Genomic DNA, 23,515 nt, shown 5'->3' with positions numbered 1-23,515 from the left:
ATGATGGCCATGTGAGGCCCTCTTGGAAATTCACTTTATATAAATCTCATCCCAACCCTGGGCGGCTGAGCATTCTCACCACCTCATTTACAGGTGAGGAAACCAAAAACGCAGAGAGGAAGTGACTTGCCCATGGCAACCCAGATTGGAAGACGCTTGTTGTTTCTGACCTTGTCCCAGGCAACTTTCCCGTGACTCATATCCTCCTGTGGGAAGCCAAGAAAAGCCAAGTCCATACTCCCTCCTGTGAAGTTGGAGACCCAGCCAGGTTTCTCTTGGGTCTGCCTATTTGGGACAGGACCAGGAGACACCATGGGCTGGTTCCCTGACTCTCTGGGTGGCTCTGGTCTCCCTGGTGTCTAACTGCTGGAGGCCCTGGGCATGGAAACTTGGCTTGGGGACCAGACCACCCACCTCCAAGACCAAGGGCTGGCAGGGTGGGCTGAGCAGAAGGCAGGGCTGGCCCCCGCCCTCTCTCTGTGTTTACCTTTTGAACTTTTATTGTGAGCTTATCTTTAAAGTGGAAAAATATTCCATAAACTTAAAATAGGCAAGACTTAATTAATAGCATGCTTTGTTCTTCTGATCCTTATCCGTACAGGAAGACACACTCCTTTTCGGTTTTGTGGGTCAAGGTGAAATTACCCCTGGGGGCTTCCAAACAGCTGCTCTATTTTCTACTTTTGAACTTTTAGCTTTTCCCTGCCTGGGGTGGAAAGGTTTTTCCCAACTCATTAGCCTAAGGATTTCACCAAGGCCTTTTCTGTTTACCATATCACTATTCTTACATGTTATAATTATTTCTTCTCATGTGATTAATAGCTACTATGCATTGAAGACCTACTTTGTTAAGGGCTCCTCATACTCTTACATGGTAGATCTTATTTCCGTTTTACAGATGAGGAAACAGATCCGAAGAGGAAAAATTACTTTCCCAAGGCTGCACAACTCTTAAGATGTGGAGCTTGGCTTTGAATCTGGGCTCCATGCCTCCATACACCCATGACTAATATTTTACTGACTGCTTAGCTCTGAACTCAAGGGTCTAAAACACGTCTTTTTTATTTTCCTTGTTTAAAACATCTCTTTTTACTTCTTACAGTCCTACAAGGCATGTATAATTATTCTCACCATTTCACAGATGAGGAAACTTTGGCTCAGAGAGGTGAATTCATTTACCCAAAGTCAATGGTGGAGCTGTGATTTGCACCAAGCTGTGTCTGATAGGTAGCTTGGCTCAGGAAAAGTAGTAGATTAGAAGCCAAAAACCCCCACAGATTTTGGCTCCTCATTGTGTGGGCAATCCACTTAAGCCTTCTGAACTTCATTTCTTATCTGCGAAATGGGGACACTTTGTTTTCCTGACTTCTTGAGGTGGTTGTGAGAATCAAATGGCTGGGAAACAGGTGATTCTTGAGAACTGTTCCCTCAGGGCCTGAGTTTATCCCAGTTTTGGATGGAATTGTGGTAAATTTTGTCTTTGTGAAATTCTCTTCTGAGTTTTCCAACAAAATGTGTATCTCTCTTCCACGAGCAGAGAAAAATAATTTATGTCCTTTTTTAAACCATCTCATTCAATCCTTACAACAGTCGTGAGATGGATGATCTTTTTTGCATTTTAGGAGAGAAGTGATTAGAAAGAAAAGGAGTGACAGAGCTGGGAAGCTGCTGAGAAAGGAAGTGAACCCAGTTCTGTCTGACCATCAAATCTCCATGCACATCACTTCATGGAGGGCAAATTCTCCATTCTTAGAAGGTTCTGGAGAGTTTGGAGTAGTATTTTTTTTTTTAGTTAGACTTTATATTTTAGAGCAGTTTTAGGTTCACATCAAAGCCGAATGGAAAGCACTTAGAGTTCCCTTATTACTCCCCATCCTTACTCCGTACACAGTTAGCTGTTCTGCCATCAACACCTCTCACCAGAGTTCTCCATTTGTTATGACTGATGAACCTACACTGACATGTCATTATCACCTAAAGTCCAGTTTTTACTGAGAGCCACTCTTTAGTGCTGTATATTATATGGCTTTAGACAAAAGTATAATGACATGTCCCTGGAGGAGGGCAAGGCAACCCACTCCAGTATTCTTGCCTGGAGAATCCCATGGACAGAAGAGTCTGGAGCATCACAGTCTATAGGGTGCCAAAGAGTTGGACAGGACTGAAGTGACTTAGCAAACACACACACACACACACACACACACACATAATGACATGTGTCCACCATTACAATATTATACGGGGTAGTTTTGCTGCAATGACACGACTGAAGCAACTTAGCGTGCATGCATGAATGCAAAACTTCTCTGTCCTTTGCTTATTCATTCCCCCATTCCCCCAATAACCCCCGGCAACCACGGTGTCTCCATAGTTTCAGCATCATACAGTATGTAACCTTCTCAGATTGGCTTCTTTCACTTAGTACTATGCATTGAAGGTTCTTCCACACCTTTTCATGGCTTGCTAGCTCATTTCTTTTTTAGCACTGAATAATATTAGAATATTGCATTGTTTGGAGGTACCATAGTTAATTTATCCATTCACCTACTGAAGGACATCTTGGTTGCCTCCATGTTTTGTCAGTTATGAACAGAACTGCTGTCAACATCTGTGTGCAGGTTTTTGTGTGGATGTGGGTGTTCGCCTCCTTTGGATAAACACCCAGGAGTTTGATTGCTGAATCTCACAGTAAGAGCATGCTGAGTTTAGTAAGAAGCTGCCAAACTGTTTTCCAAAGCGGCTTACCATTCTCACCAGCAGTGAGTGAGCACTTCTCCTCTGAAGAGCTGAAGTTGTTTTTGGAGAAAACCAGCCCCAGTTGAAGGGGGCGGGGATGCAGCCACTCTGAGAGCCCTTGTGCTCTGAGGTGGGGCTGACCTTCCATAACAGGCAGGAGACATTGGAAGCTGGAGAGAAATGCCTGGGCCCAATGCCACCAGGGAACTGACACCCTTCTCTGCTTTCCTAGAGCTCACATTCCCTGCCGTGTGGACAGCCAGCCTTGAGAGGAGGCCCAGGGCTATTTGGGGACTCCTAGGTCAGCGACTTTGGATGTAATCCTGCCTTGGGGTCAGGCCCTGCAGTCTGGCTTGGCAGCCAGGACCCTAACACTTTTGTCTCCCCGCCTACCCCCACCCCAGGGGGCTTCCCTGTGGCTTAGATGGTAAAGAATCTGCCTGAAATGCAGGAGACCTGGGTTCGATCCCTGGGTTGGGAAGATCCCCTGGTGTGGCAACCCTCTCCAGTATTCTTGCCTGGAGAATCCCATGGATGGAAGAGCAGGGCAGGCTACAGTACATGGGGTTGCAGAGTCGGACACGACTGAGCCACTAACGCATTCATTCAATGCCACCCGCATCCCAGCCCTGAGTCCTGCTCCTGATAACTCTTCAGCTGCTAGAAGCTTAACTCCTCCAACCTCTATCACCACTTGCTTCCATAAAACTGCCCCTGAATCACACTATCTCAGATAAGACTCACTCTATAGGTGCCAGCCTCTTTTTGCAGAAGCAATGCCTGCCATTTGAAATCTGCTGGCCCCTATCTCTGCAGGCTTGCTTCCTCAGTTATATAAGGAGTGTAGGTATGGGGCTTTCTAACGTTGTAAGAATCTCACAGGGCTTCCCTGGTGGCTCAGTGGTAAAGAATCAGCCTGCCAATGCAGGAGACTCAGGTTTTATCCCTGTGTCAGGAAGATCCCATGGAGGAGGACATGGCAACCCACTCCAGTATTCTTGCCTGGAGAATCCCATGGAAAGAGGAGCCTGGCAGTCTACAGTGCATAGGGTCGCAAAAGAGTCAGACATGACTTAGCAACTAAACAAGAATGTCATGAGATAAGAAAAGATAAAGAGCTTGATGAGTCGAGGGGCCCAATACTTCTGTTAGGAAATCCCCTGTTAAATAGCACCACCAAATTTCACCAGCCCCAGGGTTATGGGGTGTCAGCTACAAAAGACATGGGGCATAGGGCCCTTCAGCAGAAAGGAATTTGAGGAGGTTGCAGCTTCAGTGATTATACTTACCACTCCTGGCATTCCTAAGAAAGCCTAACTCTGGCAACCTTTCACAGGACAAGTGGGGGTACAAATTGCAGAAAGTAAGAACTCAGGGACCCTTTCATTCCAGGATAACAACTGGCTGAGTGCTTGACTTGTGCCAGGCACTACTCTAATCTCTAAAGTACATCAAAGTACAGAACAGACTTTTGGACTCTGTGGGAGAAGGTGAGGGTGGGATGTTTCGAAAGAACAGCATGTATATTATCTATGGTGAAACAGATCACCAGCCCAGGTGGGATGCATGAGACAAGTGCTCGGGCCTGGTGCACTGGGAAGACCCAGAGGAATCGGGTGGAGAGGGAGGTGGGAGGGGGGGATCAGGATGGGGAATACATGTAACTCTATGGCTGATTCATATCAACGTATGACAAAACCCACTGAAATGTTGTGAAGTAACTAGCCTCCAACTAATACAAAAAAAAATTTTAAAAAAATAAAAATAAAAATTTAAAAAAATATATAATGCCAAAAAAGTTAAAAAAAAAAAAAATAAAGTACATCAACTTCTCTTCTTCCTCCTCTGCTCCCTCCTCTTCCTCCTTTATCTTCTTTTTGGTATCAGTTTTATTTAAGTATAATTCACAAACCAGACAATTCATCTGTTTAATATGTACAAATCAGTGGTTTAGTACATTCACAGAATTTGTGCAACCATACCACAATCTATTTTAGATATTTTTGTTACCCAAAAGGACACCCCATACTCTAGTTATCACTCCCCAATCTCCCTACTTCCCCAGCCCCAGGCAACCACCAATCTACTTTCTGTCACTATAGATTTCCCTATTCTGGACATTTTATATAAATGCAGTATTAGATTTTATTTATAGCCTTTCTTTTTTCTGGCTTCTTTCTCTCAATACAGTGTTTTCAAGGGTCATCCATGTTGTAGTCTGTACCGGTACTTTGTTACTTTTTCTGGCCGAATAGTCTATTGTACAGATACACCACATTTAAAACCCATCCAGTGGTTGATAGGCATCTGGGTTGCTTCCAGTTTTGGGCCATTATGAATAATGCTGCTATGAACATTCATGTACAATTGTTGGTGTGAACATGTGTTTTCATTTCTCTTGGGTGAAATGGAGTGAAATTGCTGAGTCAAATGATTGCATTACTTTCTCTAATTCTACATCTACCCTTTGAAGTCGAAACTATCTTTAAGTCACAATTGGGGAAACTTGAAACTTAGAGAGGTTGCCTAAGACCACATGGTGAGTGAATGGTAGAACAGGACTTGGAACTCAGGCAGTCTAACTCAGATCCCATGCTTCTCATCCCACTTTCAGGATCTTAAAACTTCTGTTTTACCTAAGAGGTAGCCTCAACTACAAGCATCTGAATCTCAAAAATGGGCCCAGGCCTCTGGGTACTGGAAGATAGCCCAGCCAGGAATGAACTCTGAAGAGCCTAGTTTTGGGGAGGGGTTTGGAGTGGAGAAAAATCAGGTATCTTGTTCATCGCCTGGGGTGACCAAGGATCTAAGGTACTGAGAGAAGGCTTAAGTTTAGGCTCTCTTTGTGTGTGTGTGTATGTGTGTGTGTGTGTGTGTGTGTGTGTGTGTGGTCAGTCAAGTCTGACTCTTCATAACCGCATGGACTGTAGTCCATCAGGCTCCTCTGTCCATGAGATTTCCCAGGCAAGAATGGGAATAACGAATAATGCTGCTACGGAGTGGAGTGGGTTACTATTTTCTACCCCACGGGATCTTCCTGACCCAGGGATCAAACCCCAGTCTCTAGTGTCTCCTGTGTTGGCAGGAGGATTCTTTACCATTGTGCCACCTGGGTCCTCTTCAAAAGTTTAACGGTTTCTTAAAAAAAAAGTTTAATGGTTTTTGTGATAGTTTCTTTTAGACTAGACTGCCTTGAGGATGAAATAAACATGAGTTTCTGGAAGCAGTGTAGTAAATGGTCGGTACATGGACTTTACAGGTCAACTGCCCAGGAGGGAGAAGTCCCCGTCACCTCTCTGGGCCTGTGTTCCCCCGCTTGCACTACACCCTGCTCTGTGGGCTCTTTACGCTCTGATTTGTCAGGTTCTCCAAAGATGACAGTTTTCAGAGGAAAGTAGGATTAGAAACTCCAGAGCAGGACCCCAGAGGCCTTTGGAGGGGAAACAGGTCCCTGGAAGGAAACAAGTTCATATTCTTGCAAAAGAAGGGGGGAGACGTAGGACTAAGAAGAGGATACTTCAAAAATGATCTCTGTGGGAATCTGCCCTTGGGGGCTGGGGAAGCAATTCAGGTGCATTTAAATTTACTACCTAGCACTTCTCTGGCAGTCCAGTGTTTAAGACTCTGTGCTCCCATTGCAGGGGTCACAGGTTCCATCCCTGGTCAGAGAACTAAGACCCTGCCGTGTTTCCCGGCAGGCACTCCATCCGCCGGGCCAAAAAGAAAAATTTCCCCCAACTATACTTCACTTTGGTACCTCACTTTGTTCCTTTAGAGTACTCAGCATTGTTCTAACTTAATAATTGAGTAAGGACTGTGATTCTCATGTGAGATCCGGAGTGTAGTTTTGTTCACGGCTGCCAAAAACTCATTGTCTGGCAGGTAGCAGGCAGCACTGTCAGAAAAAAATCCAAAAAGCCCAGTTAAATTTCAGTTTTGGATAAGCAGTAAATTATTTTTAGTGTATGTTCCATTTATTTGAAATTCAAATTTAACTGTGCTTCCTGTATTTTACCTGCTAAATCTGACAACCCTAGGAGTAGGGTCTCGATAAATATTTGTGGAACAAATGGATAAAGGAGGTTTTGCCTTGGCTCCGCCCTAAACTTGTGGTTTGACCGTTTGAGCAACTCTCGGTCTCTCTCTGGGCCTGTTTCTCTGAGAGGTGGGAGTTCGGGCGGCGAACACAGCGCAAGGATCGCCAAGGCAGGAGAGCGTGGTGTGAACTGCCAAAGAAAAGGAGGAAACTGGGGTCATCTCTGTGTGGGGCAGTCTGGACCTCCGGACTGGGTACCGCTCTCAAGTCCTTCTGCCGGGCCGGGGAAGCCCCAGTCCCGCCCCTCCATAGCTGGGGCCAGCCTGAGGCTGTCGCCATGGAGATACGGGTAGCCTGGAGCCCCTCCCCGCCAGGCCACGCGTTTCCGCTGCGTTGGAGCCTCCTGATTGGACGGCCATCTGGACGCTACCACCAGCCCAGAGCCTGCTAAGGGGTGGGGGCGGGATCTTGTCCTCGTGGGACCCTTGCCCTGAAAACCTGTGCATGTGGCCTTTCTAGGGGAGGATGGGTTCTCTGCCTCACGTGGGGAAAAAGGCTGGGTATCAGATCGGAAGCGTGATCATTGCTTCTCCTACTAGAGCTTATGTTCATGCCTCTCCCTGAGAAAGAAAGCGGGGATCGGGAAAGTCGGTAACGCCCCCCTCGAGAGCCTATTCGGCCCCCAAAATCTGGAGCACCGGAAGTGCTGGCGACGTGTCAGTGCGCCCTATCCTAAACCTTCCCCCCTAGGCCACATTTCCTATTCAGCTGCGGGATTCCGGGGCCGCCTGGGCGCTGCACCCCACCACTTCCGCATTGAACCGCCGCTTCAACCGAACTCCCAGCCTCTGCGCGCGCTCCCTCTCAGGCCTGATGGTTGGGCCGGCGCCTGAGAGTAGCCACGCCCTCTCCCGCTCCTAGCAGCCAATGGGCGGGCGCCTCCCGGCGGGGTGGTGGGTAATTAATGAGGACCGGGCGCTGATTGGCTACAGGGTCGTGGCCGGGGGCTGGGCGGTGGGGTAGGTTGTTCCTAAGGTGGGAGGCGGCACCCGTGGCTGAGAAGGAGGCCTGAGAGCGACATGTCCCCGGCGGCTGAGGCACGGCGGCCCGTGGCGCTGTTTTTCTGAGTCCGGGGCGGCCTGGCGGCTGGCTGAGAATAAGACTCGGCGGAGGCTGCCCCCGCTGCGAAGGCCGCCATGCTAGGCGCTCGGGCGGTTGAGGGAGCCGCCGTGGCGCTCCTGCGACTGCTGCTGCTGCTGCTGCCGGCGCTCGGCGTGGTCCGTTTGGCGGGGGCCGGGCTGCCCGAGAGCGTGATTTGGGCCGTCAACGCGGGCGGGGAAGCGCATGTGGACGTGCACGGGATCCACTTCCGCAAGGACCCTTTGGAAGGCCGGGTGGGCCGAGGTGAGAGCCCCTCGGCCGAGCCGCGGGATTCCGGGCCTGCCGTGACGGGCGCAGCGCGCCAAGGGCTGCGGGCCCCGAACCCCTTCCTCGACCTCAGGGCCACGTCTCTGGAGCGAAGTTTCTCTCTACAGTTTCCTCGGGGGCCCGGTCAGAGCCTAGAGACTGGCACTGGCTCGAAGCAACTAAGAGCCATCGAGTCAGAGAGTTGGCGAGAAGTTGTATTTGGACCTCGCATCTTGTCTTTTCTTAACCCCTCACCTCCAATCGCACTGGGAAAGTAAAGTCGGGGGCGGCCTATTGCCACCTCGAGGCTTCACGGGTTTTTCGGTTTTTCGCTGTTCCTGGCCTGGTGGTTCTGCTCTCCAGTCAGTTTCGAGTAGATTTCTGCCGCCCCAGAAATCGGCCGCTTTCTTTACCCTCTCTGCAGGAGCGGAGCTTGATTCTTAGCCAGAATGGAAAGGAATCTTCGAAGAGGATGGGCCAGGAAAGTTTGATGGTAGCCTCCTCCCCCGCCCGCCCCCCTTTTGGAGCGGGGCATATGTGTGCTTAAAAGTAGAAGCTTTAAGGCCCTTCCCGGAGGGTGGTTATGTCGCCAAACCTACTGCATGCACGTGGGGCTGGTGGTGTATCAGCTGGGTCATCCGTGTAAGGTCTGAATATTCTGCCTGCCTGTGCGGAGAGCCTACCCCTCAGTGGTCCTGAGAGGTGTGAGTCCAGCTTATGGGAAAATTGCTTTTGGCTTAACTGATTGAGCAACAGTAGTTTTGAGAGAGCTGCACAGTTCTCAGTGTAAGAATTGCTGGGGGAGCTGCTTAAAAATGCAAATTCAAGACCTGTAGATGAAACCCAGGTTTCTGCAGCCCTGGGGCTTCTGATGTAGGTCGTCTGCAGACCACTTTTCGGAAAATCTAGACTTTGTTTCTTCTGTTCCTGGGATTGAAAAACAGATTTAAGAAGGAAGTTCCCCGCTTCATGTGTTGGAAGGAGATTTATGCTGTAGGCTGGGTTCAGAGGCTGCCAGCTTGGCAATAAGCCATCTCCAGAAAAGTAGGAAACAGACTTTCTCACTCTTTTTGCCGCGATGCCCAGATTTGGCTCTTGCCTTTCCTAAAAGGTTTAACTTGGTTCTTCCAACCAAGTTAATTGCCCTGGCCTCCCTGGAATTTGTTGTATGGGGGGCAGTTTATTGCTTCCATAGACGTGGGGGTGTTGGGGCACAGAGCAGTTTTCCAAAGCTCCACGTTTGTCTTCACTTTAGCTCTGGAATTTATTTAGCCCTGGCATGTAGGTCTCCGTAGCCTGGGTTCAGCTGAGTCAGGGCCCTGGTCTACAGCAGCCGTCACAGCAGCCAAAGGCAGACTTAATAGCAGGAGGTGGTTGTTATCTTCAGCCTGGACCCTTCCTCTTTCTTCATGGGTGTGGGCAGGGCGGAAGGAGCCCTTGAGGAAATTATAGACCGTTTGTGGACTTCGCCTCTAGAGATAGCTGTGGTGAGGCCATGTACAGATGGTTCCTTTTCAATTAACAAATACCAGGCTTTTCATAGGTGACCTTAATTCTCTTTGGTCCCTAGTGCAGAGGAGGGAGCTAAGACCATACAGGTTTAGGCCCCAGCTACTTTACTTCCCTTATTCAGAAATCCTGGTTTTCATTTGCTGGTGCGAATGGATTTGGTTTTTTTTTTTTTTTTTTTTTTTTTGAGCCTTATCAGCAGTCAGCCAGGCTGTCTGTCCTTAGGTTACTGGATCATAGTTGCAGTGCCTTTGGAAGAGTTTATTGTAGCAGGTAAAAGTGTGCGACTTACCATATTACCAAAGCTCACTTGTTCTGGAATCCTGACTGGAACCCTGGCACTCTAAATGGAGGTTCCCTGCTCCACGCTGGTAGTCTAGTCCACTTGGGTATGAATTGCAGCAGTGTTAAGGGTTGGAGGAGAGTGGAGGGTGGTTGTCAGCCTGTAGGTTGATGTAGCTTGGGCCAGCCAGTTGCAACCTTGCACTTGGAGGGCTCCTGAGGGCAGCATTTTGCTGGCTGTAGGTCTGGGGAGAAGTGATTAGTCTTTCTCAGAAGGCGGCTCTTTAGATTCTTTCTGTGCAGGGGAGTCAGTACCAAGGGAAGTGCAGCTGCTGCCTCTGCCTGCCCTTGACTGGCTCTGTTTGGATAAGGGTGTGCCAAGTATTTGGAGACCCTCGCCCCTGCCCCCCACCACCGCCCCCACCTGCTGCTGTTTACACTAATTTCCGTCGGAGCTGAATGTCTTTATTTCTTTACCCGAGGAAAGTCCATTTTCGTGTTTAATGAATTCAGGTATTTGTTGCCAAGTTAATCCAGATAAGAGTTTGGCCTGCTTTTGAACTTGCTGTCTCTCTATAGTGTCTTTGTAGTTTGGCATTCTCGGAACTGTGAGTGGCCCAAGGCACCTAGTGGCTTTTGCTTTCAAAGGCACTTCACATTGTGTATTGAGTTTCATTTCTGCCTTGAGGATAGCTAGTGCTCATAGAAGATGCTGACAGCCTGGGAAAGGCTTTTTTCAACCTGTGTGCTTCAGCAGACAGAGGTACCACTATGGAGAGTGATTCAGAAGCGCTCTCTGTGTGGGATTCTGGCGTGCTCTGCATCCCAGGTTCTTTATAACTTGCTCTCTGTGGGTTCCTCTTGACTCTGATGGAAAAGACTTGGTTATTTGGCCTGAGGGCATAGAGGTTGGCTCGATTTTAGGAAAAAGGCTATTTCTTCTTCATAGAAAGGTGCCCGCTAGTTAATTGTATGGCCTTGATGAATTTGCATTCCCTCTCTGAACCTTGTTTTCCTTCTTCATAAAACTTGTCATGCTTTACGAATCAGTGACATGAGTCTGAAAATTCTCCTGTCCAGAGTAGGTTCAAGTGTCTGTCTTTTTCTTTGCTCAAAGATCTTTTACAAGGAATTACAAGTGGAGCAGAACATGGCTTTGGAGGGGAAAAGCTGGCCAGGGGCCTGAGCCTATTGGATTACTAATTCTCTAGACCTAAGGAAGACCCTGCAGAGGCTTCTCTGGTGGCAGTGGTAAGGAATCTGCCTGCTAATGCAGGAGATGCAGGTTCGATTACTGGGTCGGGAAGATTCCCTGGAGAAGGAAATGGCAACCCACTCCAGTATTCTTGCCTGGGAGATCCCATGGACAGAGGAGCCTGGTGGGCTACATTCCATAGGGTTGCAAAAGATTCACACAGGACTGAGCAGCTAAAGAACAACAAAGAATACTCTTTCCTTTTGGCTGGGGAAGGATTTGGCTTTGGGGAGATAAGAGCTTGAAAGATAATGTGAGAGAGACACTGCTACTTCTGATTTGCTTAAGGCCAAGGGATTTGTTTAAAATTCTCTTCCTATACTGCTTCCCTGATGGCTCAGACGGTAAAGAATCTGCCTGCAGTGCAGAGACCTGGGTTGGGAAGATCCCCTGGAGAAAAGAATGCAACCCACTCCAGCATTCTTGCCTGGAGAATCCCATGGACAGAGGAACCTGGCGGTCTACAGTCTATGGGGTCACAAAGAGTCAGACACAACTGAATGACTAATACTTTCATATACTGCTACATAAGAGGCCAGTTTCATTTGCAGGCCCTCCTAGGAGCAGTTCACTGGCGGAAAATTTAGGTAGATGATACCCTGTTTTCCAGATGAAAAAACACCTAGAGACAACAGCATGTTCTATATCACATAGTAGGTGGCAGAGCCAGAATTCAAATCCAGGCCCATCTTCCCCTCAAATCTGGACTGAGTTTTTAAAGTAGCCTGGTGACTCCATTGTCTAGAGCTAAGAAGCTGTGGACAGAGTGTGGCCCCTCTGGCCCCCTTTTATCTTTGGTTAACTGTCTGACCTCAGTCAGGCTAACTCGAAATTTTAATTCCAGCTGCCATTGTATGCTCCTTGTGTCCACTTCACTGCTAAGGGAGCCATGAAGGCATAAAGGCTCGGAGGGGAAGTTGCTATTGTCTCTCTTGAGACTAGGGCAAATTCAGCTTTGCATGTGGCACATTTCGTGGGAAAGCCACTTGGAAAGCTTAAAAGATAATTCCAAGATTGTTGAGTAGTTCTTTGATCACACGGCTGCGTTTTCTTAGCTGTGAGACTGAGCCTGCCACAGATTACGCTACCGTCAGTTCCTCACTTTTTCCATGCCGGGAGGGGGAACAGGTTCTCCAAACATGCGTGACATCTTCTGTGTCTCCGAAAAGCAAATCGGGTGACCATTCCAAATTTGTAAGGATCACGGTCCTCGTGAAGGAGGGAGATTCTTAGAACTCAGTTGGAAGAGGATCGGCAATCTTTTAGTCTTCATAGGTTTGTGGTCTGAGCCTGGGGGATGGATCTGGGGCAGTTGGCAGCACATCCTTTGTAGAGCTACTCAGTACCACCACCACCCCTTTGATTTTTCGAGGAGAAATAGGAAGAAAAAATGTCCGGAGACAAAAGTGCAATGAGTTTCCTGTTCATTGTCTCATCAGTCCATCTGATCTGGCTGCTATTCACTTACAGGAACTGTTAACAGTTCTGTTTATTTTTCTGGAAGGCTTGACCTTAGCCACTGGATCTTCTAGTTACTCTTTTACCTCCCGTGGAGATAAAAGATCTTGTCTCTTGGAGTCTTGGAAGATAAAGCTGCCAGGGTGGCCCTCTCAAACATTGCCCTGGGGATCCAGGTGCTAGATGTCTGCAGAGTCACCCTGTGAAATTGGAAGGTGGTCTTGACACCTTAGCTCCAAGACTCCTCCTCCCAGGTGGAGGAGAGACTAGGCCCGTGTACCAAAATCACTTGCCAAGTCTGTGGTTTGGAAAGTAGATGGATAGAGCTCTGGAAGGCATAGCTATTCACCTCTGGGCCCTGAGTGTGGAATCATATTTGAGGAAGGGCCCGGGTTTAGTTTGTTGTGTGGGAGAAAGAAAAACATACACAGAGTCCTCTCCCTGTAAGACTGGGGGCAGCCTGAGGGCAGTAGAGGACTTTGGCTCTTCTGATGCCCACCCACAAGTAAGAACTTCTTATTTTACTCTGCCTTCTTCCTCATCTGTTTGAAATGGGAAAGGTGGCTCAGTGGTAAAGAATCAGCCTGCCAATGGAGGAGAAGCAGGTTCAATCCCTGGGTTGGAAAGATCCTCTGGAGGAGGAAATGGCAACCCACTCCAGTATTCTTACCTGGACAGAGGAGCCTGGCGGGCTAGAGTCCGTGGGGTCGCAGAGTCAGACACGACTGAGTGACTGAGCACACACATGCACGCATTCCTCATCTGTCTGAAATGGGGAAGGTGGCTCCTGGACCTGGGCATCTGAGGCCAGAGATGCGACGGGACCGTGGACCCCTGCTAGGATGGCTCTGGCCCCGTGGAGAGGAGCGTGTGACTTTACTACGCTGCGGGCACCTCCTTTGTTGCCATTTGTTTCTTCAGTGGATCACACTGAGCATGCTGACGAATGTGCCCAGGACGATGTTAGGTGCTGGGGATACAGCAGGAATCTTGTTTCTACTTTCATTTTGTTGGGGGGAGTGTTCAAGACCTTGGGTGAGGTTGAGTTCTGTGAGTGTGGGAAGTAAGGTGTTAGACCCAGAGGAAATTAGAGAGCATCAAATCCTTTTTTTAACGACCTTGTTGCTTTTGACCAGCCCTGGAACTTTTTGAATGAAAACGTTGTAAAAAGCAATGAAAGCTGGTTTCTTATTTGCGGTAAAGACAATGAAGAATGACTTTCCTAACAGATATCCTGTTTTTTTCACTTGGACTGAGCTCTTCCAAATGAGGGGAAAAAAAATTCTTTGAACTTAATCATCTTGCAGTGTTCCTAGCCATCCCCCTGCTTTTACGAGGTTTCTCTGAAGCCCCGCAGCTGTAGGGCAGTGCTTTGTTGTAGTAGTGAGTTAGACTTGTTCCCTTCCCATCACTCTGGATATAGCTGGGGAGAAGTCAATTTCACGAATGTTTGAAAGTTTTGCTGTGAGGGTGATGGGAGCTTGTTGGGGTGATTGCTGTGTTGGTTTCTTTCATTTTATTCTTCCTTGGTAACAGCTGCCCGACTCCTGCTTTCGTGGCTGGTCTCTTTGGAGCCAGGTGCAGCGGGGGAGGGTTATTAGCTTTGCCCGGGGAGACGCCCCGGCCATTCTGGGGTCTCCTGCTCTTCTTTTGTGTTTGACCTCTGATGTGGTTTCTCTCGTGTCTCTTGTCCCCAGCCTCTGACTATGGCATGAAGCTGCCAATCCTGCGTTCCAACCCGGAGGACCAGATCCTGTACCAGACAGAGCGGTACAACGAGGAGAGCTTCGGCTACGAGGTGCCCATCAAGGAGGAGGGGGACTACGTGCTGGTGCTCAAGTTTGCCGAGGTCTACTTTGCGCAATCCCAGCAGAAGGTGAGGCGGCTCAGGCCCCCACTTGACCAGTAGGACCTCGCCACTCTGGCAGAAAGCTCCCAGAGAATGGAGGTGCTTAGGAGGGAGGAACAGTTGAGGTTTGAGAAGAAGCTGGGTTTTCTCTTTTAAGGTCACGCCATGCAGCTTGTGGGATCTCAGTTCCCCGACCAAGGACTGAACCCCAGGCCACCACAGTGAAAGCCCGGAATCCTAATCACTAGGCCGCCAGGGAACTCCCAAAGGTGGATTCCTCTTGCCCAGCTATGTCCCGTGACTACGAGGCTGCATTTGCCTTGGGGTGACAGAAGGTACTTGTGACAGAAAGAACCTGATGCTGGGAAAGATTGAAGGCCAGAGGAGAAGGGGACGAAAGAGGATGGGATGGTTGGATGGCATCACCGACGTGATGGACATGAGTTTGAGCAAGCTCTGGGAGTTGGTGATGGACAGGGAAGCCTGGTGTGCTGCAGTCCACGGGGTTGCAAAGAGTCAGACACGACTGAGCGACTGAACTGAACTGAACTGAACTGACAGAAGGCAATGCCAGAATCCTAGATCTTAGCAATTAACTAATCTTCTTAAGGTCCTCCTGGTCATAACCTCTCCCTTCTTGGTTGTCCGCACCTTCTTGTTTTTCACTGATATTTTCCTGTCCCTTCTTCTGACTTTCCTTCTTTTCACCTTGAATTTTTTGTTTGCACTCTTTGTTACCAGTTAGCAACCTTGACAGTGAAGGAATGTGCCTTTGGTTTGACTCAGGTAAAGGTCTCTAGCCACCCTGAAGTCTACCCAGCCCTGCCTGTCATTCCTTCAATTATTTTTGAACCTGAAGCCCAGGCAGGTGCCTCATGTCCCAACTGCTGAAGGATTGTGAAGCAGAGGGTTTTTTGTTTGTTTGTTTTGGCTGTGTCTAGTGGCATGGAAAACTTGCCCTACCAGGGATCGAACCTGCAACCCATACGTTAGAAGCGCAGAGCCTTAACCACTGGACCCCCAGGGAAGTCTGAAGCAGGTGGTTTTGACACCGTCTCCTTGTCTGTCTTGGCAGGTGTTCGATGTGCGATTGAACGGCCACGTGGTGGTGAAGGACCTAGATATCTTTGATCGCGTAGGGCACAGTACCGCCCACGATGAGATCATCCCGATGAGCATCCGGAAGGGGAAGCTGAGCGTCCAGGGCGAGGTGTCCACCTTCACAGGCAAACTCTACATCGAGTTTGTCAAGGTAACACTCCTCCTCTGCCCCTTTGCAGCCGAGGATAAGTTGAAAAGGATGGGTGCCAGGGGCAGCGGGGAGCTGTTTGCTGCTGTGTGGGGGTGACCGCTGTTTCCCTTACTTTAGGGATACTATGACAACCCCAAAGTCTGTGCACTCTACATCATGGCTGGGACAGTGGATGGTAAGTTGTGTTTCTGGTCTGCTTTTTTAAAAAAAAATTATTTATTTTTGGCTGTGCTGGCTCTTCATTGTGGTGTGGGCTTTTCTCTAGTTGTGGCGAGCGGAGGCTCCTCAATAGTTGTGGTATGTAGGCTTCTCATTGTGGTGGCTTCTCTTTTATGGAGCACAGTCTCAGGTACTCAGGCTTCAGCAGCTGTGGCCCAGGTGGGCTCCTGGGCTCTAGGGGACAGGCTCAGTAGTTGTGGTGCAGCAGCTTAGTTGTTCCCCAGCATGTGGGATCTTCCCAGACCAGGGATCGAACCCATGTCTCCTGCATCGGCAGGTAGATTCTCTACACTGAGCCATCCGGGAAGCTCCTCTGATTTGCTCTTTGACGTGGGCTGAAGGATAGGGTCAACCGCTAGGGGGTGATTTAGCTGATCATTGTTTTGAAAACACTAACACTTAAAGCCATAACATGAGGAACCTGGAGTCAGGTGGCCCTAGCTGAAGTGTAGCAAGCACCGTGCTAGCCCTAAGCTTTGCAGCAGGGTCTGTGTTCAGATCTTCCTGTCACCATTTAATCAGTGAATTGGTTTTAGACAAAAATCCTTTTAACTGCTCTGTAAATCAGACTGGGTGTGCCCTGACCCTTGTAGTCATTTGGAATTGCCTAAACCTTACCCTTGTTCTGTATCTTTGACATCTGTGAATGAGGAGCGGGGCGGGTAGGTAGAAAGAAGAAGAAGGCAGAGGAAGGGCCCTGAGTGTTTGGTGTGCTCTGAGCACAGTGTTGCTGGGCTGCCCTGAGCAGAGGTTCACTTATTAATGTCTCCTTGTTCCTGGGATCCAGCCCCAAAGTCCATCTCTTTCTCAGGGTTGAAGGTCCTGTCTGCCAGCTTTCCCAGGCTGGTTTTTGCAGAGAAGGCGTCTGTCTCAGTGACTTTGCTCCCCCATCCCACCTCCATGCCTTTCCCCACCTCATCTGGAGGCACATCCCAGAGGATGTCTTACTCCCAGACTGATGGGTAACCAAAATCCCTTGGGAGGGGACAGTGAACAGAGCGGGACGGTGTGCGGAGAACCCAGAACTCCGTGGATCAGCTTTTCCTCGGTTGCTTTGTGCATCAGAAGGGAATGTGGGGTTGGAGGAGGGAGAAGGGAAGATTTGAAAGGTTAAGCTTGGGGTGTTGGGTCACTGTCCTTGTCCAGTCTGGTTCTCTCCAGGCTCTGAAGAAGTAGGATAGGGAAGGGAGACAGGGAGTCTCTCAGGGTGCAAGGCTTCTACTCCGTTTTAGTTAAATCTCAGAAAGACCCGTGTTTGCAGCAATCTGCTCTTCTCCAGGCTGGGAACTATGGCTGCTCCTTCCTGTGGATCCTGCTTTAGTCATAGGGTCTCTTTCTTGTGGCTCATTTACTTCCCTTAAGGGCCTCATTTAAATGCCGTGAGTCTTACTTAAAAGGTGTTCTTGTTCTCGTGTCAGATGTACCAAAGCTGCAGCCTCATCCAGGACTGGAAAAGAAAGAAGAGGAGGAGGAGGAAGAAGAATATGATGAAGGGTCTAACCTCAAGAGACAGACCAATAAGAACCGAGTGCAGTCGGGCCCCCGCACGCCCAACCCCTATGCCTCGGACAACAGCAGCCTCATGTTTCCCATCCTCGTGGCCTTTGGAGTCTTCATTCCAACCCTCTTCTGCCTCTGCCGGTTGTGAGAACTGATCACCATCCTGAACAGGTGGAGGGGTGTGGGAAAGAAACCGAACGTGTTGGTTTGGGTTTCTGTATTTTTTACAGTGATTAACAAAAACAAATGAGAAAACATACACACACACATACACACACATACGCACCCGAAATTAAAGGAGATGAAAAGAGGCGGAGTGACTAGAGAGCAGCCCTCATCCACCACCTGGTCCCAGACCTGCTCTAGTCCTCGTCCTCTCCCTGGGGCAGCCCCCCAGCTATCTCTTTCCTCTCTAGGGTACATAGGGTAAACTGGATCCCACCTGGCCAAGGGTCTTCGTCCAGTGGAAGGGACTCTGAACTCAGAGCCGACCTGGTTCCTTTTTTTAGGTTAGAAATTAACAGCAGGGAAATACGATCTTCTTACTCCAGAAGACCAGTGCTGGGAGTTGGGTATGTTCTGAAGTGATGTCCAGGGAAGTTTTCAGGCTTCCTGGGATTCCAAGTGGGTGTGTGGTATGTGTGTGTGTGTGTGTGAAGGTGTATAATTTGTATGATAAGACAAAAACTGAAGGGGGATTCAAAAGGAGAAAAGTCGATACTTCCTTACACGGAAGCCTGTCTGGTTTTAGCCCAGTGACGATTCCACCTTAAGTGTTTGAGCTTTGTCATTGCTTGTCTCCCTGACACGTGCCAGTTAGAGGACTGTCTGGTATCCAAGACGATTCGTTTCTATCAGGTCCTCGAGTTGCCTCTGACTTCTTACCACAGCAGATCATTTTGATTTCAGTGCCTGTTGGGGACCTGGTTTCCTCTCTCTCTCTCTCTTTTTTTTCTGAACCTGGCTCATGTGTAAATCTCTTCTCGCTCGCTCTCAACCATCCTGCTAAGTTATTGCCAAGAAGGGAAGGAGACACTGGGGATCTGGAGTTCCCTCTGCTTGAATGTCTTCTCCTCCACCACCTCACCTTACTGGTACCTCCCTCCCTGGATCTCTGAGCCAGCAGCCAGGAGGACCTGACCGAGCAGCTCTGTTACTGGCCCCTTTGTAGGGGCTTGCTGCCAGGGGACACAGAGGCTTTCCAGCCTGCAGCCACAGAACACTTGACCTTAAAAGTCTCTTCTGGTCTTTGGATTGGAAAAGGCTTACGTTAGCATAACTTAAGAGCAACCTCAGAGACCTGAGCCCTACTAAGTGACTGACCACTGTTGAGAGTATCTAGTATCCGACGTTCATTGATTCCCTTGTTGTCCTACGTCACGGTTCAGCCAGTTTTGGTTTAAGGCTAGAGCTGCCCCAAGGAGCTACACTGATTGTATCTGGCCCAGTGACGCCTCTCACTGACCTTAAGAGTGTGCCCTTAAGGACCTTTCATTTCCCTGTCCAGGTCGCTGCCAAGTTCTTGGTGTGATGGGGCAGGAAGATTACCAGGCAGCCGTAGTCCTGGAAGCCCCGGATATGTCTGTCTTGAATTCCCTGCGAAAATTTTCTGCGGGAAGTAAGGCTCCTCTGTTGTCCTCTTTTCTGATCTTCATCATCCTCTTCCCCGTTAGGGGAGCAGTGAGCTGGGACCCAGCCAAGCTACAAGGAGTTTTATGGATGGAGAGCCGCAGGACGAGCCGCTGCTGGGGCTGGAACAGCAGAGACTGTCAGGCCAGGCCCATCTTTAGAACCTGTTGAATTTTGAGTTTGCCCTTTCATTTCTGGTTTCCAAGAGCTCTGCATATTTGAGCTGCTCGTTTTGGGACAAAGGAAGTAGCCCCTGGGCTCCCGTCCTGGATTTTTGCTTCTGACCGAAGTTACTCCAGGTCTGCCTTTTAGTCCTTCGAGAGAGTCAGAGCCCTTCATTTCAGCTGTGACTTGGACGTCTGTCCTCGGTCACAGAGTTAGGCAGCCTAGTGGCTGCGGCCTGAAGCTGTAACCAGAGGCACACTTGGAGTGCTTCACAAAGCCGCCCGCGTTTCAGGGGTACGTCCTGAAGCCTCTGTCCTGGGGACTACCTGCCTGGGGCAGTGGGTGTCCTGACGGTCACTCGGGCTTCTGACAGTGGCTTGGATTCCCGTCCCATCGCCGCTCTCCTGAGGCCACTGCCCACGGGGTAAACAGGATGCGGAGGGCTTGCGGCCGCCATCTTGCCTTGTCCATTCGTTTGCTGAGTCTCTCTGAGGAAGGACGGCTCCCCGCCTCCTCACCTCAACCCTTTCCTCCAGTGACTCAGAGTCTCAGAAGGAAACCCCGACTCCTGGGGCCATTTCCTCACGGTACTGTAAGCCAAGCAGCCTTGCTTCTGCCTCTGTTTCCCAGCCCACCCTTTCCCTGAGCTCAGGGGCAGGGATGGGCGCTTTCCTCTTTGGTCGTGTCTGAAAGGAAGGAACAGCTTTCTGTGGCTCATAAAAGCTAAAGGGGAAGCGAGGAAACAGGAAGAAGCATGGCGGGGGCTGGGGTCAAGTCCCCTGTAGCCAAGCCCACCCAGCTCTCAGAGCCGCCCAGGGCTGGTCACGGTTGGCTTGGAATGCTGAACTTGAAAGCTTTTTTTTGGTTTTTTTTTTTTGCTCCTTCAAGATGTTATAGGTACATGAAGTTTAGGTTAAAGGGGTGGGAATGGGGTACTGTTTATTTCTATTTTTTGTATTGTGTGTGTCAAGAATTTCTCTGTTGTTTATCCTTTGCTCTTTGCACTGTTTGTCTCCGCGTCTGTGTCTTGAGCTGGTGCTAGGGCTGAGAGTCTGCGCTGTAGGGGAGTCGCTGGCTGGGGTTGGGGAGGTGAGAAGTCAGGCCCGTTAGGGGTTGGGAAAGGAGAGGCCTCAACTCCTCTCTACGGGATCCACGTTCTGTCCGAGCTTCTGAGATCCTCCTCAGCCCAGGTGGCCAAAGCCAAGAGCAGACGCTAAGTGAGATGAAACTCCTGGTGCCAGACGTGTGGCTCAGGCCCAGTTTCCACTTGGACCGGGCACAGATGTCCGTGGGAGGTGGGCTGAGTCTGCCGTGTCGCCCTGATGGGGGTCAGGGACCAGCTGGCCTCCAGTCAGACTTTTAGGGGGCTTCACTCAACGCTGATGGGAACATCATGCCAGGAAACAAATCTGCAGGACCCATGTACCCTAAACCAGATATGTTGTTCTGGGGGAAAAAAAAACAACAGAAAAACCTGTATGATCGAGAAGAAGCTGCTCAGTGTTTACCTTGCGTTCTGGTGACTTGAAAGATGGTTCTCTTTGTTTCAGTGGTGTTAGGACCACAGGGTCTGCAGGCCCACCTGTTGCTTGGAGAGAGTGATCTTGTTTTCCCGTTCCCACCATTTACCTAAGAGATACTGGCCGGAAATTGGAGGATCATATTAGAAGTCACTTAGGCTTTGAAGAGATGGGGTAAAGTTAGAGTTAAGTTAACCGCCCCCTTTCTGTGCCTGGAGACTGTTTAATCCAGTTTTAGAATCGCGTTGTGACTTCTTTTCTTTTTGGAGAAGCTTCTGTTTTAAGGAATTTCTCGCCCTTCACATCCTGCTTCTGCCCTCTCCTGGGAAGGCCTGGCTGTGGCTTCTGGGATCTGACTTGAACTTCGGAAAGCAGCAGCAGTATTTTCCCTTTCCTAGCACTTTCCTAGCTCCTTTCCCTAGAAATGGGCTCACCTTGGGAAGCCCAGGGGGAGAATCAGCAGGTTCTCCACCCTCCCTGGGGGTTGGGGAAGGACCCACCCGGTCAGCACAGTGCCTTTTCCTCTCCTGCTCTGAGCCAGGATGGGTGTTCCCACGAGATTCAGGTCTGGGCAGGGGGTCTCACTGTTCCCGCCATGGGGCTGCCTCCCCGTCCCTTCCCTTTCTTCCCCTTTGCTGGCCGGCTCTGACCTAGTCCAAGTGTCTTCTTGCCTCGGGGAGCCTTAATGGCATCAAGTGGCAACATGTAATGCTGTCCTCCACGCCTCTCCAAAAAGACTTAGAAGAGCAGGTGAGCTTTCCAGAATGAGAGACTAATAAGAGGTACTTCTGTGTCACAAAAACAAGGTGAGGAGGGAGGGTAAGCTTAGGGCCTCCTTCTGCTGTGACCCTGGGGGAAGGAGCCTAGGGATGGTGCAGAAGTAGAACCAGAGACACCCGGGATCCATTCAGAAACCAGAGAAGCAATCTGCTCCTCTTCTATGGGAAGAGACAATGAGGGATGAAAGAGCTCTAAGAAAATTGCAAAGAAGCCTTAACGTTCAAGCTTCAGAGAGATCTGAGTCGTTTCTCCCTTTCAGTCCGAGCTAGGGCTCCTTCTGTATTTAGACCTCTCCTGGGGCAAGAGAGCTAGATTTCCTCGTTTTGTTACAAGACTAGGTTGGCACCAGTGGGTCCACTGCCCACTGGCGAGGGTGGTTTCTTCTCTGTTACGTGGGTGGCTTACTGCCAATCTGGTATGTCCTTGCCTAGCAGCCTTTGGCTAGCTGGCTTTCAGCTGCCAGACCATTTGGATAAGGGCAAGCAATTTGGGGCCTGGATGGGTTGGCAGGGAAAGAGCAAGATGGATCTCCTGGGATGGGTTCCCCGCCCCCCAGGAGTATAAAAACGAGGAGCCAGGATGGTGCTGGCAGCCAGGGAAACAGTGGTGCCTGCTGGAGTTGGCAGAGAGGCCCTTGGCACCTCTTGCATCCAGGCAGTCTTGTGAGACGGGGGCACACAGCACCAGGAAAAGCAGGATTCCATTCCATCTCTATTTTGAGCTTTGGGCCTTCATGTCAGTATGAGGAAAAACAACAACAATCTGAAGTGCGCCTTCCGTCCTTTCAAAGGACAACTGTCAGGAAAGGAGGGCTGAGTTGCCAGGTGGGAGAGGGGAGTTGGCAGGGTGAGGCGGGAGGACAGACCTGGGGGTGAGACACCCTTGACTCCTCTCTTCCCTGGTGCGTTGTGATCCGGGGAATGAAAAGAAATTGGACCCTGGATCAGTCCTCTCCGAGGATTTTCCTTCCCCCAAGCTCTTCCACACTTGGACCAGCTGTCCCTTCAGAGCTCAGGGCAGCCTCTTCAACTGTCACCCGCCTAAGCTGGGCTTGTCAGGACACCAGCCTGCCCCTCTTGGTCGGTCGATTCTGTACCAAGTACTGGAGCCACAGTGTCCGGTTCATGGTAGACCCCGTAGCTCCTGTTCTAGAAGCCCATCCTCTCCCTGTGGAGGCCAAACCTGCTCTGTCTGTAGCCACAACATGCATTTACAGCAACACAGCAGGGTGTGACTGAGGAGCTTTGAACCTGGCTGGCCCGGGAAAGCTGCCGGCGAGCACAGAGCTGTCTTTCTTTCCGGGCTGTCTCCATCTGTCCCTACCCCTCCCATGCCCCCACCCAACTCCCACCAAAAAGTGGAAAAAAAAAAATCAGGATGTTTTTCACTGTCCATTGCTTTGTGTTTTAATAAACAATTTGCAGTGACACTCAGTGTTGGGATTGAGTTTGAACTTGATCGCAAAGAAGTGAGGTGGAGACCCAGGGGTTCTCTTGGCTGCAAAGGGTTCTCCCGTGATGTGTCAGGGAGCTTTCTTTTCTCTTCACCAGGATGTTTGGCTAAGGGAACGAAGTTTTGTAAAATGGTTTTGTAAAATGCCGCTGGGCCTTTTCAACTGGCAGCAGCTCACTCAAGGGAAAATAAACAGTTATTTTGTTTTGTTTCCACTTTCACTGGAACACCAGGCCAGGACTCTTACTTCCAAGACACACTGAACCTGTTGCTGCCTCCCCCACCCCCGGTTTTCCCCGCAGCTTCCACAGTAACCCGTGGACAGACTCGGCTGTGAGACGGTTTTCTCTGCTTTCTCCTCTTCTGGTGTGCTGTCAGTATCGACAAGCTCAGGAACACGAAGCTCAAAAAACTTCAGAAATTTACCCCAGGCTAGTCAGTAAATGGTCAAGCCAGGATTCAAACC

General features: G+C 49.7%; 1 protein-coding gene across 2 annotated transcripts; it reads left to right on the top strand.

Annotated features, from left to right (window-relative positions):
• Window positions 1-7,803: 7,803 nt before the first annotated feature.
• MLEC (malectin) lies at window positions 7,804-23,254 on the top strand. 2 transcript variants are annotated; one of them, XM_061141749.1, is made up of 5 exons: window positions 7,810-8,176; window positions 14,381-14,559; window positions 15,608-15,784; window positions 15,902-15,959; window positions 17,422-23,254. In XM_061141749.1, the coding sequence occupies exons 1-5, from the start codon at window positions 7,969-7,971 to the stop codon at window positions 17,649-17,651; spliced, it is 852 nt and encodes a 283-aa protein (XP_060997732.1). In that variant the 5' UTR covers window positions 7,810-7,968; the 3' UTR covers window positions 17,652-23,254. The 2 variants fall into 2 exon arrangements, with proteins under 2 accessions (XP_060997733.1, XP_060997732.1); XM_061141750.1 differs by lacking the exons at window positions 15,608-15,784; window positions 15,902-15,959 and having other exon boundaries at window positions 7,804-8,176; window positions 17,422-17,658.
• The last annotated feature ends 261 nt before the right edge of the window (window positions 23,255-23,515 follow it).

The sequence above is a fragment of the Dama dama genome, chromosome 5, assembly GCF_033118175.1.
Source record: "Dama dama isolate Ldn47 chromosome 5, ASM3311817v1, whole genome shotgun sequence".
Taxonomy (NCBI): Eukaryota; Metazoa; Chordata; class Mammalia; order Artiodactyla; family Cervidae; genus Dama; species Dama dama.
This window is presented reverse-complemented; position numbering and strand designations above follow the sequence as displayed.

Bases quoted from the DNA above. Each gene is read 5' to 3' on its own strand.
- MLEC (XM_061141749.1), top strand. From the start codon at position 7,969: ATGCTAGGCGCTCGGGCGGTTGAGGGAGCCGCCGTGGCGCTCCTGCGA. The intron at 8,177-14,380 runs GTGAGAGCCCCT...TCTTGTCCCCAG, and splicing joins GGAAGGCCGGGTGGGCCGAG to CCTCTGACTATGGCATGAAG. The intron at 14,560-15,607 runs GTGAGGCGGCTC...CTGTCTTGGCAG, and splicing joins TTGCGCAATCCCAGCAGAAG to GTGTTCGATGTGCGATTGAA.